The 16,831-nt window shown below is 42.4% G+C and overlaps 1 protein-coding gene across 1 annotated transcript in view; it reads left to right on the forward strand.

Annotated features, from left to right (window-relative positions):
* The window catches only part of LOC121439150 (titin-like), a 173,443-nt gene that overhangs the window by 123,754 nt on the left and 32,858 nt on the right, over nt 1–16,831 (forward strand). Inside the window, exons 146-171 of the mRNA XM_041639653.1 lie at nt 58–342; nt 440–733; nt 2,137–2,436; nt 2,528–2,836; nt 2,934–3,124; nt 3,535–3,964; nt 5,665–5,973; nt 6,243–6,391; nt 6,480–6,512; nt 6,606–6,735; nt 6,828–7,127; nt 7,221–7,538; nt 8,836–9,132; nt 9,245–9,544; nt 9,601–9,954; nt 10,211–10,359; nt 11,055–11,205; nt 11,298–11,579; nt 13,246–13,548; nt 14,120–14,422; nt 14,521–14,802; nt 14,899–15,198; nt 15,290–15,592; nt 15,687–15,995; nt 16,104–16,385; nt 16,472–16,771. Coding sequence (XP_041495587.1) covers nt 58–342; nt 440–733; nt 2,137–2,436; nt 2,528–2,836; nt 2,934–3,124; nt 3,535–3,964; nt 5,665–5,973; nt 6,243–6,391; nt 6,480–6,512; nt 6,606–6,735; nt 6,828–7,127; nt 7,221–7,538; nt 8,836–9,132; nt 9,245–9,544; nt 9,601–9,954; nt 10,211–10,359; nt 11,055–11,205; nt 11,298–11,579; nt 13,246–13,548; nt 14,120–14,422; nt 14,521–14,802; nt 14,899–15,198; nt 15,290–15,592; nt 15,687–15,995; nt 16,104–16,385; nt 16,472–16,771 — 6,963 coding nt within the window. The remainder of the gene's footprint in view (nt 1–57; nt 343–439; nt 734–2,136; nt 2,437–2,527; nt 2,837–2,933; nt 3,125–3,534; nt 3,965–5,664; nt 5,974–6,242; nt 6,392–6,479; nt 6,513–6,605; nt 6,736–6,827; nt 7,128–7,220; nt 7,539–8,835; nt 9,133–9,244; nt 9,545–9,600; nt 9,955–10,210; nt 10,360–11,054; nt 11,206–11,297; nt 11,580–13,245; nt 13,549–14,119; nt 14,423–14,520; nt 14,803–14,898; nt 15,199–15,289; nt 15,593–15,686; nt 15,996–16,103; nt 16,386–16,471; nt 16,772–16,831) is intronic.

Consider the following 16,831-nt stretch of genomic DNA (forward strand, 5'->3'; position numbering starts at 1 on the left):
TGGGGCTACATTTTCTTGCTCCTTGCACTAACATATACGGCCGTTCTTCCTCAACAGAGCCTCCAACTGTGGAACTGGATGTTTCTGTAAAGGGAGGCATACAGATCATGGCTGGGAAAACTCTCAGAATCCCAGCCGTGGTGACTGGCCGGCCTGTGCCCACAAGAGTATGGACCATCGAAGAAGGGGAGCTGGATAAAGAGCGTGTTGTAATAGAGAATGTCGGAACCAAATCTGAGCTAATTATCAAGGATGCTTTGAGAAAAGACCATGGCAGATATGTGATCACAGCAACAAACAGCTGTGGTTCCAAATTCGCAGCAGTCCGGGTTGAAGTGTTCGGTAAGGAACATCTAGAGGATTTTCATAGGATTTTCCCATGGCATGTGATCTTACGACACTGATTTGTTTGTTTATTGTTTGTTACTGTTTTTCCCAGATGTTCCTGGCCCAGTTCTTGACCTAAAACCTGTTGTAACAAACAGAAAGATGTGTCTGCTGAATTGGTCGGATCCAGCAGATGACGGAGGAAGTGAAATCACAGGGTTTATAATTGAAAGGAAAGATGCCAAGATGCACACGTGGAGACAGCCCATTGAGACGGAGAGATCCAAGTGTGACATCACAGGTCTCATAGAGGGACAGGAATACAAGTTCCGTGTCATTGCCAAGAACAAGTTTGGCTGTGGGCCTCCTGTTGAAATAGGACCAATTCTTGCAGTTGATCCACTAGGTAAGAAAAGATTTTCACTGTGTTTACCAAATAAATGATATTCTGTTTATAGATAAGTCAAGTATTTGCTGAGACTTACGGTATCAAACACCCAACAGTCTCAAGATCTTAGATTAGCTAGAGGATAATAAAAGAAAATCAAATATCTATTAGCAATTTTTAAGATACCATATTTGCTAAATCTCCATGTGTTTTTGCTTTATGTATATGAAAGATGTGGCGTTTTCTGTGCCAAAAATTTTGGATCTACAAAGCCTTCATAATAACCTACAAGTAGTTCAAATAATTTAGAAGCATTCAATATTACCAATATAGTAGAGGATCTCTAAATACAACAGTCTGACCAGGCATGGTAACACACGCCTTTAATCCCAGCATTCAAGAGGTAGAGGCAGGCAGATCTCTGTGAGTTCAAGGCTAGTCTAGTCTACAGAGCAAGTCCAAGGATAGCCAAGGCTACACAGAGAAACCATGTCTAAAGACAAACAAGTAAAGTGAATTGGTGGTTACATAGAATTCTCTGCTTTTCTAAAAAGAAAATTATGAGGCAGGTAGTTGTCATAAAATAAATGATTGAGTTTTATTTACTACACTGCTAAGAAGTCTTCATACTGGAAGGGTAGGGAGACCCCCAATCAGAAAGATCCCTCAAAGAATAGAAAACCAGAGGAAGTCCCCCAGAAACTAAAATGAAACACTAAAATTCTACACACTTAGTAATACACCTTTATGGCCCTCTTAAAAGAAAATCCACTCCTCCAGAAACAGGAGGTTCTCTTCCACTCCGGCATCTGGAAAAAGAGAATTACAGCACACATCACCGTTTCAATCACCCCATAAAGTCCATGAGTTTCAGGGTGTGCCAGAGGCCTCAGGATAGATAGAACTGGGATTCCCTCTGCAGTAACAGTCAGCTAGAATGGGATTGCTCTACTTACACCCGTCAGAGCCTATTCTTAAGAAAACAAAACCTTTGATGTATTTCATAAATGATCTTTCCTTTGAAGCAATATAACTCAAAGGGTGGTCAGTAACCATGTCTACTGTTTGGCCACAAGAGAAAAAAACCACAATGCTTTCTGCTGGCATTCAAAGCAGAACATCACACACCTATTTTCCTAGGTTGGTAGACTAAGACAATCTGTCAGTGTCCCAGGCATACAATCTAAAATACTAAATACAAAACACATACCCTTGACTTATTTTCAATTAGTGATTCTGATGAGATATTCACTAAGAAGAAATCTGCTGTTAGTGAGAATGGCTGTCATTGCGACTGGTATGTTTGGAAAAGGATTCTGAAAATGCCATTTAATCTATTTTTCACACAAACAGAGGTGACATAACATTTCTTATGTAAACACTTGCTTCATACTCATACTTTCAATTGCTTCTGCTTTAAGGTCCTCCAACATCTCCTGAGAGGCTCACGTACACAGAAAGGACAAAATCCACCATCACGCTTGACTGGAAAGAGCCCCGCAGTGATGGCGGCAGTCCCATCCAAGGATACATCATTGAAAAACGCCGCCATGACAAACCTGACTTTGAGAGAGTTAACAAGAGACTCTGCCCAACCACGTCATTTGTGGTTGACAATCTCGATGAGCACCAGATGTATGAGTTCCGGGTGAAAGCCGTCAATGGCGTTGGTGAAAGCGAACCATCCCTGCCTCTTAACGTAGTCATCCAAGATGATGAAGGTATGGGTTTCATCTCTGATGCCACTAATGTGCTTTATGATGACTTGGGACACAGTCTTAAGACTTCTGCACTCTTGACTTCTCTCTGCAGTTCCTCCAGCTATTAAGTTGCGCCTGGCTGTTCGAGGAGACACTATCAAAGTTAAGGCAGGAGAGCCGGTTAACATCCCTGCTGATGTGACGGGACTCCCCATGCCTAAGATTGAGTGGTCCAAGAATGAAAAGGTGATTGAGAAACCCACGGATGAGCTTAAAATAACCAAAGAAGAAGTATCCCGAAGCGAGGCCAAGACTGAGCTGAGCATCCCCAAAGCCGTCCGAGAGGACAAGGGCACTTACACAATCACCGCTTCCAATCGTCTTGGCTCCGTATTCCGCAACGTTCATGTGGAAGTATATGGTAAGCATGTATATCCCACATTTGCCTCCTGTGTGGGAAAGAAAGCTACCTCCTGTTCAAGAACGGCTTCTCAGTCCCCGCTACGGTTCTTTTCCAGATCGTCCATCTCCACCCAGAAACCTCGCTGTTACTGACATTAAAGCTGAGTCTTGCTATCTGACATGGGATGCCCCTCTAGACAATGGTGGCAGTGAAATTACCCATTACGTCATTGACAAACGCGATGCCAGCAGGAAGAAGTCTGAGTGGGAAGAAGTCACTAACACTGCTGTGGAGAGAAGATACGGGGTAAGTGCTTCCAAATAGATGCACATTCATAGGGCATAGTTCCGACTTGATACCACTTTTAATATAACTTTATGATTTGATAGCAGTTTAAGATAACTTTATAATTTAACAATTAAACTCAAAATTCCACACAAGCAGAAACTATTTGTGAGTTTGGCACTCTTATTATTATGCACATACGGCCACTCAGCAAATACTGCTTACTACTCTCTTACTCAAATCCTCTGGAAACTACAAAGATTGAGGTCTTCTTTTTTAAGGGTTGCTCTTTTCCTCTCTCTTTCCTACAATTTCATCCTTTGTGTTTACTTCTCGTGGTGATCCATCTTCAAACAAATTGAGCTTTGAAATAAGTCAGACAGCAGTCCAAGCAGGTTTGTTCTGACTCCCTTATTCACCCACGTTTCTAGATCTGGAAGCTCATCCCCAACGGTCAGTATGAGTTCCGAGTGAGGGCAGTGAATAAATATGGAATCAGCGATGAATGTAAATCAGACAAAGTCACCATTCAAGACCCCTATCGCCTCCCGGGACCTCCTGGAAAACCCAAAGTCTTAGAACGCACCAAAGGGTCTATGCTCGTGAGCTGGACCCCTCCTTTGGACAACGGAGGTTCTCCAATTACTGGCTACTGGCTAGAGAAGAGAGAAGAAGGCGGTAGCTACTGGTCACGTGTTAGCCGAGCACCAATAACCAAAGCTGGCCTGAAGGGCATAGAATTCAATGTTCCACGGTTGATTGAAGGGGTGAAGTATCAGTTTAGAGCCATGGCAATTAACGCCGCAGGAATCGGCCCTCCCAGTGAACCGTCAGACCCAGCCATCGCAGGAGATCCCATATGTAAGTATATTTTACTTCTAGGACTCGTTTCTATTGGGTAAAGTTACTAAGTAGCTTACTCTTAAATTTCTCACATTTTTATTAGAACCAGTCATAGTGAAGTAAGTACATATATGTGCATATATGTAGTTTTAGCTTTTAAAATATTGGGTTATAGTTAGTATTTTTTTTAACCAAGTGATACAGAAATGGACTAAAAGGTATGGGTTCTAAACTCCATCTCATTAGTTACTGTGGATATCCTTTCCCCCGCTAAACAGACCCTCTTGGAAGAATTCAATAAAAAAGTAAAATATTAACTATTTGTTGAACAAAGACATCAAATTCTCAGGCAGAATAGCTGAGGTCAAATAATGAAAAATCTCATTGGATCATATATGGGCAGATCAGCTCAGGCCTGAAAATATAGTAATTTTCCTGACTCAGCGCATTTTCTCAGTAATACCTGGCTATATTCTTTAAAGAAAAACTCCAACATTTTCAATTAAAGATTTAATATACCTCCATGCAATAGAGGACAAATATATAATAAGGTTCATTTGTGTTCATACAGCAAATTATTTTGGCGCATGGACTGTTCAAGGGTTCACCCTATACGCAAGGACGGGGAGGGGTGACACACCCTGCCGACTAGGTAGCAGTATTTCATCATCAGGCACCATCAGGAAAGCATTACGGTGTGATGAGTGGGAACATTGATTCTGCCCCTAAAGAGCCTTGAGAGTTGTTTGTATCCAGACGTTTGCCCAGCTAGTGATGAAAATATTTTAAATTTCCATATTGTAGGAAATAAAATATTCAGCTATAATACACTGTTGAATCTCTTCAGGAGGATGTCAAAAGTAAGATAGCTTTCCACTGGTGCTGTGCTCACGGGGTACGGCTCTTTCCACCAATGCTGTGCTCACGGGGTACGGCTCTTTCCACTGGTGCTGTGCTCACGGGGTACGGCTCTTTCCACCAATGCTGTGCTCACGGGGTACGGCTCTTTCCACCGGTGCTGTGCTCACGGGGTACAGCTCTTTCCACCGGTGCTGTGCTCACGGGGTACGGCTCTTTCCACCGGTGCTGTGCTCACGGGGTACGGCTCTTTCCACCAATGCTGTGCTCACGGGGTACGGCTCTTTCCACTGGTGCTGTGCTCACGGGGTACGGCTCTTTCCACCAATGCTGTGCTCACGGGGTACAGCTCTTTCCACCGGTGCTGTGCTACAGAGTACAGCTTTTTTTTTGTTTTGTTTTGTTTTTCGAGACAGGGTTTCTCTATAGCTTTAGAGCCTGTACTGGAACTAGTTCTTGTAGACCAGGCTGACCTCAAATACACAGAGATCCGCCTGCCTCTGCCTCCCAAGTGCTGGGCTTAAAGTTGTGTGCCACCACCGCCTGACCAGAGTACAGCTCTTTTCACCAATGGTTTGCTCACATGGTGGAACTCTTTTCACCGATGGTATGTTCACGGGGTATAGCTCTAGTGAGAGATAGTGAGTAATCCTTTCCCCAGAGATTGTTTGCTTCTGTTTCTGCATTAATACTGAAATAAAATATACTCTTATTTCTTATACGTGTTTTTCAGCACCTCAATTTTAATATGATAACAGACAACAATAAATGTCTTTTACCTAGTGAAAGTCTTATCGTATACATAAAAATAGCATTCCACTACTTCAAAATGTGACGTTTGTTTGTTTGTTCCTTATTAGACCCCCCTGGGCCACCTTCGCGCCCAGAGGTTAAAGATAAAACAAAATCAAGCATCTCTCTGGCATGGAAACCTCCAGCCAAAGATGGTGGCAGCCCGATCAAAGGTTACATCGTAGAAATGCAGGAGGAGGGTACCTCGGACTGGAAAAAAGTCAACGAACCGGATAAACTCCTAACTACCTGTGAGTGTGTGGTGCCTAACCTGAAAGAGCTGAGAAAGTACAAGTTCAGAGTGAAGGCTGTCAATGAAGCCGGTGAATCCGAACCAAGTGACACGACCGGAGAGATCCCTGCCACTGACATTCAAGGTAGTCTTCCCTGTTCAGCGTGTGTGTTCACCTTGTCTGACATTCAAGGTAGTCTTCCCTGTTCAGCGTGTGTGTTCACCTTGTCTGACATTCAAGGTAGTCTTCCCTGTTCAGCGTGTGTGTTCACCTTGTCTGACATTCAAGGTAGTCTTCCCTGTTCAGCGTGTGTGTTCACCTTGTCTGATCAGGCTGTGACATCCATGTACCAGAGACGTGTCTGTTACCTCTTTGAGAAGTGTCAGCTAACGGCTGTCCCATTACCATTCCAGAGGTTCCAGAGGTGTTCATTGACATCGGAGCACAGGACTGCCTGGTGTGTAAAGCTGGCTCACAGATCAGAATCCCTGCTGTCATCAAGGGGCGCCCAACGCCAAAATCATCTTGGGAATTTGACGGAAAGGCAAAGAAGGCAATGAAGGTAATAATCCCAGCACTTCCCTGTGTTGCGTCTTCCACTGGATAACCAGAAGCAGTATTTCAAACATAACTGTCTTCTTTTCTAATAGGACAACATTCATGACATCCCTGAAGATGCACAGGTAAGAGGGGCTAGCTTAATGAATTAGGAGCGTGAGTGACCTTAGAAGTACAGCGGTCTCATTTCATGTATGACTACGATTCCCTTCGTACAGCTGGAGACTGCCGAGAACTCCTCTGTCATCATCATCCCGGAGTGTACTCGAGCTCACACGGGCAAATACAGCATCACAGCCAAGAATAAAGCCGGACAGAAAACTGCCAACTGCAGAGTTAAAGTCATGGGTAAGAAAGACGTTCACAGTTGCTACCGAGTCAGGGCAAACTGCTCTCAGCATCCACGGAACGATGTTTACACTGTGGTTTGCAACCAACAGATGCGCCAGGCCCGCCCAAGGATTTGAAGGTTAGTGACATTACGAGGGGCAGTTGCCGACTGTCATGGAAGATGCCAGACGACGATGGAGGAGATAGGATCAAAGGCTACGTCATCGAGAAGAAGACAATAGATGGAAAAGCCTGGACGAAAGTCAATCCCAACTGCGGAAGCACCACATTCGTGGTGCCGGATCTCATCTCCGAGCAGCAATACTTCTTCCGCGTGCGAGCAGAAAACCGTTTTGGAATTGGCCCACCCGTAGAAACCATTCAGAGGACCACTGCGAGAGATCCAATCTGTAAGTTTTGGAATGCAAGTTTAAAATACGGTCTCGGGAATGAGCCGCATTATTAATAACCATGCTTAACGATTCCTGTAAACATTTTTACAGATCCTCCTGACCCTCCTATTAAACTCAAGATTGGTCTGATAACGAAGAACACGGTACATCTGTCATGGAAACCTCCAAAGAATGATGGGGGCTCTCCTGTCACCCACTACATTGTCGAGTGCCTCGCATGGGACCCTACTGGGAAGAAGAAAGAAGCCTGGAGACAGTGTAATAAGCGTGATGTGGAAGAACTGGAATTTACTGTTGAAGACCTCATAGAGGGTGGGGAATATGAATTCAGAGTCAAGGCCGTCAACGAGGCCGGGGTCAGCAAGCCTTCAGCCACTGTTGGCCCTGTGATTGTCAAGGACCAGACATGTACGTATTTAACAGAGAATTTCCTTCCTATGTATCTAGTAATCAAGAATCGGTAGATCCATGTGTTTCCGTGGGATTCATGTAGGCATGGAAACATGATTCAGTTACTATTTACCCCATTATGGAATATGCTAATTCTGAATTAGCGAATGTCTTTCATATTGCTTTTACTATAGACAAGACACATCTAATTTCCTTCCTGTAATTTTCTCCAAGGTAGGCTGTCTTATCTAACAGAAATTAAAGGAATTAAAAGGGGCAGAAAGCTAGTAATTGGCTTAGCACCTGCTAAGACCAATGTATCTTTCCTATCAAGACTTTCTCTTTTTGAGAAAACCCATTTCAGCTTTGAGTTTTGAAGATAAGCTCCATAAATAAGTCTCTTTGCATTAGTGTTACCATCACTGTCACTGTGTATTTATTTTTTGTTTTATGATTGTGTCAATCCTTTTTGCACACTCATAATAGATTTATAGAAAATTGTTTGGCTTCTACCAGTAACTATATTTCTTATAAAAATTCACGCCAGAACCTCTGAATAAGCATGGAAATGACTTTATAACTCTGCAGATTATTAAAGAAAAACACCATGACCCAAAGTGTTAAGCATAAACTACTGTGATAGTCATGCCTTGTTGCCCTTGTGATGTGGGAATCCCCTCTGTGTGCTGTGAATATGTTTTATTACCATTGGTTAATAAAGCAGCTCCTTTGGCCAATGGCTTAGTAGAGCAAAGCCAGGTGGGAATTCTGAACAGAGATATATAGGAAGAGTAGGCAGAGTAAAGGAGATGCCGTGTAGCTGCCGAAGGAGAAAGATGCCTGCAGAAACCTCACCTTTCCGGTAGGCCACAGCCGCGTGGTGATACACAGATGAACAGAAATGGGTTAATTCAAGAGTAAGAGCTAGCTAGAAATATGCTAGAGTCATTGGCCAAACCGTGTTGTAATTAATACAGTTTCTTGGTGATTATTTGGGCCTGAGCAGTCAGGAAATGAAAGAGCAGTCTTCACTTACACCCTTGGTCAGAATTTTCATGTGTATGGTAAAGCATGAGGAGGGAGAGGCAATATCATATAGACAGCTGTATGTAGATCCAATAAAAGATAGCTACAGGTCATTGTCCCACACTAGAATGACAGTGTTAAAGAGAGACCCATTACTTATGTCAGGGTGGACAATGAAGTCTGAATACAGTCAACCCAAATTGGCTTTATAGCCGCATTAAAATTCACATTCTAGTCTTTAGTGCATTTGGCTACCTGTGTTAACGTTTTGTTCTTATTAATTATCCAGGCCCACCATCAATTGAGCTCAAAGAATTCATGGAAGTGGAAGAAGGAACTGATGTTAACATAGTGGCCAAAATTAAAGGTGTGCCATTCCCAACTCTCACCTGGTTTAAAGCGCCTCCGAAGAAGCCTGATAGCAAAGAGCCTGTGGTCTATGACACCCACGTCAACAAGCAGGTAGTGGATGACACCTGCACGCTAGTTATCCCTCAGTCTCGCCGGAGCGACACTGGCTTGTATTCTATCACTGCCGTAAACAACCTGGGGACAGCGTCGAAGGAGATGAGACTCAATGTCCTTGGTAATGATTGTACTGTTTGGTTAAAACTATATGGTTTTATTTTGATTCATAAACAAAATTTGGCCTTAAATAATTCAACTAATAAAATATTCTTTTTTAAAAAATCATCCAGGTCGTCCTGGCCCCCCTGTGGGACCCATAAAGTTTGAATCTATCTCAGCCGATCAAATGACACTATCGTGGCTTCCACCTAAAGATGACGGTGGGTCCAAGATTACAAACTATGTCATTGAGAAAAGAGAAGCTAACAGGAAGACATGGGTCCGTGTCTCCAGTGAACCTAAGGAATGCATGTACACAATTCCCAAGCTGCTAGAAGGCCATGAATATGTGTTCCGAATCATGGCCCAGAATAAGTACGGCATTGGGGAGCCACTGGACAGTGAACCTGAAACAGCACGAAACCTCTTCTGTGAGTAGGACAACATTTTCACACATTAGGTCAAACTTTCCTGGTGTTTTGTTTAGTTTTTGATGACTTCTTGTCAATTGCTATCGTTCTCACAGCTGTCCCCGGAGCTCCGGATAAACCGACGGTGAGCAGCGTGACTCGTAACTCCATGACGGTCAACTGGGAAGAGCCGGAGTACGATGGTGGCTCTCCCGTGACTGGGTATTGGTTGGAAATGAAGGACACCACTTCAAAGAGATGGAAGAGAGTTAACCGAGATCCCATCAAGGCCATGACTCTGGGAGTCTCTTATAAAGTGACTGGCCTTATTGAAGGTTCTGACTATCAGTTCCGGGTGTATGCAATCAATGCTGCGGGTGTGGGTCCAGCAAGTCTCCCCTCAGATCCAGTGACTGCTCGAGATCCAGTGGGTAAGCCTTTACATTCTTAAAATAAAAAGGTGTCTAGATGGGTGGTGGCACACGCTTTTAATCCCAGCACTCAGGAGGAAGAGGAAGGGGGGATCTCTGAGTTTGAGGACAGCCTGGGCTACAGAGCAAGTTCCAGAATGGCCAAGGCTACACAGAAAAACCTTAGCTCAAAATGAAAAAAAAATAAAAGAAAAGAAAATGATTTCTAAAAGTACTGTGGAAATCAAGAATACTGATATATACTGGTTCTTTCCAGCTCCCCCTGGTCCTCCGTTCCCCAAAGTGACAGACTGGACAAAATCATCTGTGGACTTGGAATGGTCACCTCCACTAAAAGATGGTGGATCCAAAGTAACTGGATACATTGTTGAATTTAAGGAAGAAGGCAAAGAAGAATGGGAAAAGGTAGCTAAAATGTTCATTGAAGATATGTTCCATGAATAAGTTCTAAATAATTTTTCTTAAGCCCATTTGTTTCTATGTTTGAGATTAAAAATCAGAAAAATAATTATTTATGTCCAATTAGTCAAGTCAAGAGTGTGAAGAAGGTCCTATGTTGGGTACCAAAACAGTGAAAAAAAGTAAGTTCTAGCATTCAATAGCACAGTGTGAGTGAAGCACAGGATGCTGACCATCCTTTCCAATAATTTATCATTATTTCCTTTTAAAAAATTGAAAGGAATCACCTACCAGGTATAAATAATAAATACTTAAGGAGATGGAATGTCTTATTGCCATCTGTTTATATGTAATGAATTATTATACTGTGAGCAGATACAGTTGGGATAAATCAATTAAAAATAAAAATTGAGCTTTTAAAAGTTAAGTCATGTTATCCACTCTTCCTTTGGTTATGAATCCTAGAAAGATGGAACAGTACAGTTTTTTCTATCATTTACCAGTAATTTATAAACACAATTTTGACAAGTCATTCACCCATTGTCTATAACTGTTTGATCCCTGAAACCTCCTGACAAGAGTAGGTAGGTAGGAGTTATACTTGAGAGAGTTATTAAAGCAACAATATTATATACTAGTTATAGCGTACATATTTACATTAGGAACACTCTAGTTATAAAATGCTTGTTATTTTCCACCAGGCTAAGGATAAGGAAGTGAGAGGGACAAAGCTTGTGGTGACCGGGTTAAAAGAAGGAGCATTCTACAAATTCCGCGTCCGAGCAGTCAACATTGCTGGGGTTGGAGAACCTGGAGAGGTCACAGATGTTATTGAAATGAAGGACAGAATTGGTAATTACCACTGCTTCTGCTAATTTATCCAGGTTTGTGTACGATATATTGAAAGGTGAAAGTCACACTTGCCTTTTTCAATTGTTTCCCAGTGTCGCCCGACCTTCAGCTAGACGCCAGCGTCAGAGACAGAATAGTGGTCCACGCTGGAGGGGTGATCCGCATCATAGCCTACGTATCTGGAAAGCCACCTCCAACTGTCACCTGGAGCATGAATGAACGGGCCTTACCTCAAGAAGCCGCCATTGAGACCACAGCCATTAGTTCATCCATGGTCATCAAGAACTGCCAGAGGAACCATCAAGGTGTCTACTCTCTCCTTGCTAAAAACGAAGGCGGAGAAAGAAAGAAGACAATTATTGTTGATGTGCTAGGTAAATAATTTCAATTTTATTGAAAAAATTTATTTTATTTTACTTTTTTTTTTCAAGACAGGATTTTTATTGTGTAGCCCTGGCTGGCCTCAAACTCCCAGAGATTTGCCTGCCTCTGTGAGTGCCACCATATACATAAATGCAACTTTTTAAAATTTATCATTTTAATTATATCTACAACAACACTATGTACTAGAAAAGTAGTTCACCGCTGACTGTCCATTTTAGACTTTTTTAAATGTTCCTCTTCACATTTTTATCCCATAGGTATTCCACATTGTTGTATTCCTGCTACCCATGAAAGTTTATATTATTCTGATTTTTTTAGTGTGTATGGTGTTTTGGCTGCACATATGTATGCATGACATTTTTGTGTAGCTTGTGAGGAGGCCAGAAGAGAGTGTTAGATACTCTGGAACTAGAATTACAGATGCTTGTTGGTCGCCATCTGTTGGGGACCAAATCAAAGTCCTCTGTAAGAGCTTCAAGTGCTCTAAATGCTCTTAACCGCCTAGCCACATCTCCACTCCCTTATGTGAAGTTTCATATGTTACATTTTTTTTTTTTGACAAGACATGCCACCTTAAGGACCTAGTGTGTGATTATCCTGTCTTTACGAAAGCACCTTTCCTGGAAATGTTTGTGAATGTTTAAAGTTTCACCACAATAACCATTCATAGCATAAAACTCTATCCTTCTTTACTACTTATTGTAACAATGAGAAAACCTCTGTCAGGGATTCTGACTTCCAAGACAACCAGTGATGTGGTTATCAGTGTTGCATTGCTAGTCAATGAAGGTAGAGTTCAACTCTCCCAGCTTCTTCTGTGTGTTTTCTTTAATCCCTTATTATTGCTCAGAAGGTAATGCTATCCTGTTTAGTAGAGCCACACTCCAAACAGCTATCATTTCAATATAATGATGGTCAGCCCCCTATTAATATAAGTAATAAAAGGTGGTCAGAATTATATCATGCATCAATACCCCATAAGCTCTTAGGTTTCAAGATTCTCAGCTCATTGACAAACACTACTTTAATTGGATAGATGATATGTTTCCATATAAAATCCCAGCTGCTAAAAATCAGGGCCTTCTGTACCCATCAACTAACTGGTGACCCAGAAAAACATCTCTCCCTGTTTCCCATTTAGAAAAGGCACAGAGAGCAAAGCATTCTCTATTCCACCTTTGCAGCTACCCCCTCCTGTCTCACAAGCTTTGTTCACTAAAAGGGATCTTATTCTCTCTGCTTTGTATTAAAACATGGTAGCCCATAATTAGCACAAGGCTACTTCATTTTAGAATATGATTGAACTCTAATCCCAGCTATTTGAGAGGCTGAGGTGAGAGAATTGTGAGATCAAGGCCAGACTAGGCAATAAAGTAAGAAAATGAGCTAAGATGGATGGATAGATAGATAGATAGATAGATAGATGAGACAGATAGATGAGACAGATAGGCAGACAGAGAGAACTAGATAATCAAAATTGTAGACATACAGACAGATGTGGTTAAATATTGTTGGTATGACAAAAAAAGCCAACAACTTCATTAACAAGCACAAAAATCTTATTTTCTTCTGTACCACATTTTTGTTCTCACTTTGATAACGTATTAATTGAGCGTAGGAGACAAATGGGTTAAAATCTTTTCCACTTGTCCCCAGATGTCCCAGGACCAGTTGGAGTACCATTCCTCGCTGACAACCTAACCAATGACTCCTGCAAGCTCACATGGTTCTCTCCAGAAGATGATGGCGGCTCCCCCATCACCAACTATGTCATTCAGAAGCGGGAAGCAGACCGCAAAGCATGGACCCCTGTGACCTACACAGTCACTCGACAAAACGCTACTGTACAGGGTCTTATTCAAGGAAAAGCCTACTTTTTCCGAATTGCAGCTGAAAACAGCATTGGCATGGGGCCATTTGTTGAGACACCAAACGCACTTGTCATCAGAGATCCAATAAGTAAGTACGGTTGAGAACAAGATATGGTTAACCACGCTGCTCTTCATTTATACAACACTATAGTGTGCGTGTGAGTATGTGCTTGAGTGTGTGTGTGTGTGCCCGTGTGTGTGTATGCCTTACATGCTATCCACTTGTCAGGCTTTAAGACAGTTGTTCAATATCTGATGTCATTGTATCTGTGACTGTGAAAGAAGGAAATAGCAGGGATGTGTAGGAGTCCTCAGATTCCTTCCCTATATTTATTCCATTGTTTAGGGTTGTTTTCTTTTTTTGTAAGTTTCCCATTCAATGGTGTAAGTAAAAACTGAATCATTTTCCTAATTCTCAAACTGCTTACTCTTAAGATATTTTGTTATTTAGCCAAAATGAAGCTCTATTTTCTCATCTCTTGGTTGAGAACATTGAATTCCTCGAAGCCTTTCTCACTCTAATAGTGCTATGGCGAGAACAGTTTTGAGATTCTTTGAAGTCTGGTTTGGTTTTTTAAAGTAACCCTCAGGAAAGGGTACTTACGGTACTCTTCTACATTCTCACTGTGATACTCTTGGCATTGTCCTAACATTTACAGCTGTCCCAGAGAGACCTGAAGACCTAGAAGTCAAAGAAGTCACTAAAAATACCGTGTCTTTGACCTGGAATCCTCCCAAGTACGATGGTGGATCAGAAATTATTAACTATGTCCTAGAAAGTCGCCTCATTGGCACTGAGAAGTTCCACAAAGTTACAAGCGACAACCTGCTTAGCAGGAAATACACTGTGAAAGGCTTAAAAGAGGGTGACACCTATGAGTACCGTGTCAGTGCCGTCAATATTGTCGGACAAGGCAAGCCGTCATTCTGCACCAAGCCGATCACATGCAAAGATGAGCTGGGTATGTGTCCGCTGCACTTTGTGCTTTGAAAACGTATACCTCTATAGCCTTTTCCTAGGACAGCAAAAATGACTCTTGTCTGTAACTCTACATTTTAGCTCCCCCAACACTTGACCTGGACTTCAGAGATAAACTCACAGTCCGAGTTGGTGAAGCTTTCGCCCTCACTGGCCGTTACTCAGGCAAACCAAAGCCTAAGGTTGATTGGTTCAAAGATGAGGCTGATGTGCTGGAAGATGACCGCACCCACATCAAGACTACTCCCACGACACTTGCCCTTGAGAAGACTAAGTCCAAACGCTCAGATTCTGGAAAATACTGTGTAGTTGTGGAGAACAGTACAGGCTCCAGGAAAGGTTACTGTCAAGTCAACGTTGTTGGTAAGTTTTATTTATCTTATCAATAATAGAGTCTTTTTCCTTCTAGAAGTGATAATAATATTTTGTGCTATGATTTTCTTTCTTTTTTTTCTGCAGACCGTCCTGGACCACCAGTAGGACCTGTCGTTTTTGATGAGGTCACCAAAGAATACATGGTTATTTCTTGGAAGCCACCTCTTGATGATGGAGGAAGTGAGATTACCAATTATATTATTGAGAAGAAGGAGCTGGGTAAAGACATATGGATGCCTGTGACTTCTGCCAGCGCTAAAACAACGTGCAAAGTCCCAAAACTGCTTGAAGGAAAAGATTATATCTTCCGGATTCATGCTGAAAATCTGTATGGAATAAGTGACCCTCTGGTGTCTGATTCAATGAAAGCCAAAGATCGTTTCAGTATGTAGTATGGTTGGGGGCGGACCCAGTGCTTGGCAGAGTTAATAGGGAGGTTGAAACTTGTAACACATTTTGCTAATGTCTGTTACAGGAGTTCCTGATGCACCTGAGCAGCCAATTGTCACAGAGGTCACCAAAGACTCTGCACTAGTGACCTGGAACAAGCCAAACGATGGAGGAAAGCCCATCACAAACTACATCCTGGAAAAGAGGGAAACTATGTCTAAACGATGGGTTAGAGTTACCAAAGAGCCTATCCATCCGTACACTAAGTTTAGAGTTCCTGATCTTCTAGAAGGATGCCAGTATGAGTTCCGGGTTTCTGCAGAAAATGAAATTGGTATTGGAGACCCAAGTCCACCATCCAAACCTGTCTTTGCTAGAGATCCAATTGGTACAGTATTAAAACATTCATTCAGTTTTCATACAGTTTGGCTTTTCTCAGCTATATTTTAACTTCTTTCAAATTTTTGTCTTTGATTATGTAGCTAAACCAAGCCCACCTATTAATCCTGAAGCAGTAGACACGACGTGTAATTCAGTTGATCTAACTTGGCAGCCACCACGTCACGATGGTGGGAGCAAGATCCTAGGATACATTGTGGAGTACCAGAAGGTGGGAGATGAAGAGTGGCGACGAGCCAATCACACTCCTGAGTCATGCCCTGAAACGAAATATAAAGTCAGTGGTCTCAGGGATGGGCAGACCTATAAGTTCAGAGTACTGGCAGTCAACGAGGCTGGTGAATCAGACCCGGCCCACGTTCCTGAACCAGTGCTAGTAAAGGACCGACTTGGTGAGTGAGATGCTGTGATCTGCAATTGTGAGAAGTAGGTGCCTGCTGGATACTTTATTATAGTATGCACTAAGGAATCCTACATGAAGGTGTTTTTCTTTATTTTAGAACCTCCTGAGCTGATCCTTGATGCCAACATGGCAAGAGAACAGCACATTAAAGTGGGCGACACCCTAAGACTGAGTGCCATCATCAAAGGTGTGCCATTCCCAAAAGTAACCTGGAAAAAAGGAGACAGAGAGGCTCCGACAAAAGCACAAATTGATGTTACTCCAGTTGGAAGCAAGCTTGAAATTCGCAATGCTGCCCACGAAGATGGGGGAATTTATTCCCTAACTGTGGAGAATCCAGCTGGTTCAAAAACTGTCTCAGTGAAAGTACTGGTCTTAGGTGCGCACTTTACTGCTTATGCCATTAAAAATAAAAACCTCAAATACCTTTTTCTTGTCACTTAACTATTATTTAATACATTTCAGATAAACCTGGGCCACCTAGAGACCTGGAAGTCAGTGAAATTAGGAAAGATTCTTGTTACCTTACTTGGAAAGAACCACTGGATGATGGCGGTTCTGTTGTGACCAACTATGTGGTTGAGAGGAAAGATGTTGCCACTGCCCAGTGGTCCCCTCTTTCAACCACATCCAAGAAGAAGAGCCACATGGCTAAACATCTGAACGAAGGCAACCAGTACCTCTTCCGAGTAGCTGCCGAGAACCAATATGGACGTGGTCCTTTCGTTGAGACACCCAAGCCCATCAAGGCTCTGGATCCTCTCCGTGAGTTACTTTTCTGAATATAGAGTTTTGTTTGACCAGATTTGAGATAATTGTTTGTTC

The sequence above is a fragment of the Microtus oregoni genome, unplaced genomic scaffold (genome assembly GCF_018167655.1).
Source record: "Microtus oregoni isolate MIOR12 unplaced genomic scaffold, Mior012 000060F_007, whole genome shotgun sequence".
Classification (NCBI taxonomy): Eukaryota; Metazoa; Chordata; class Mammalia; order Rodentia; family Cricetidae; genus Microtus; species Microtus oregoni.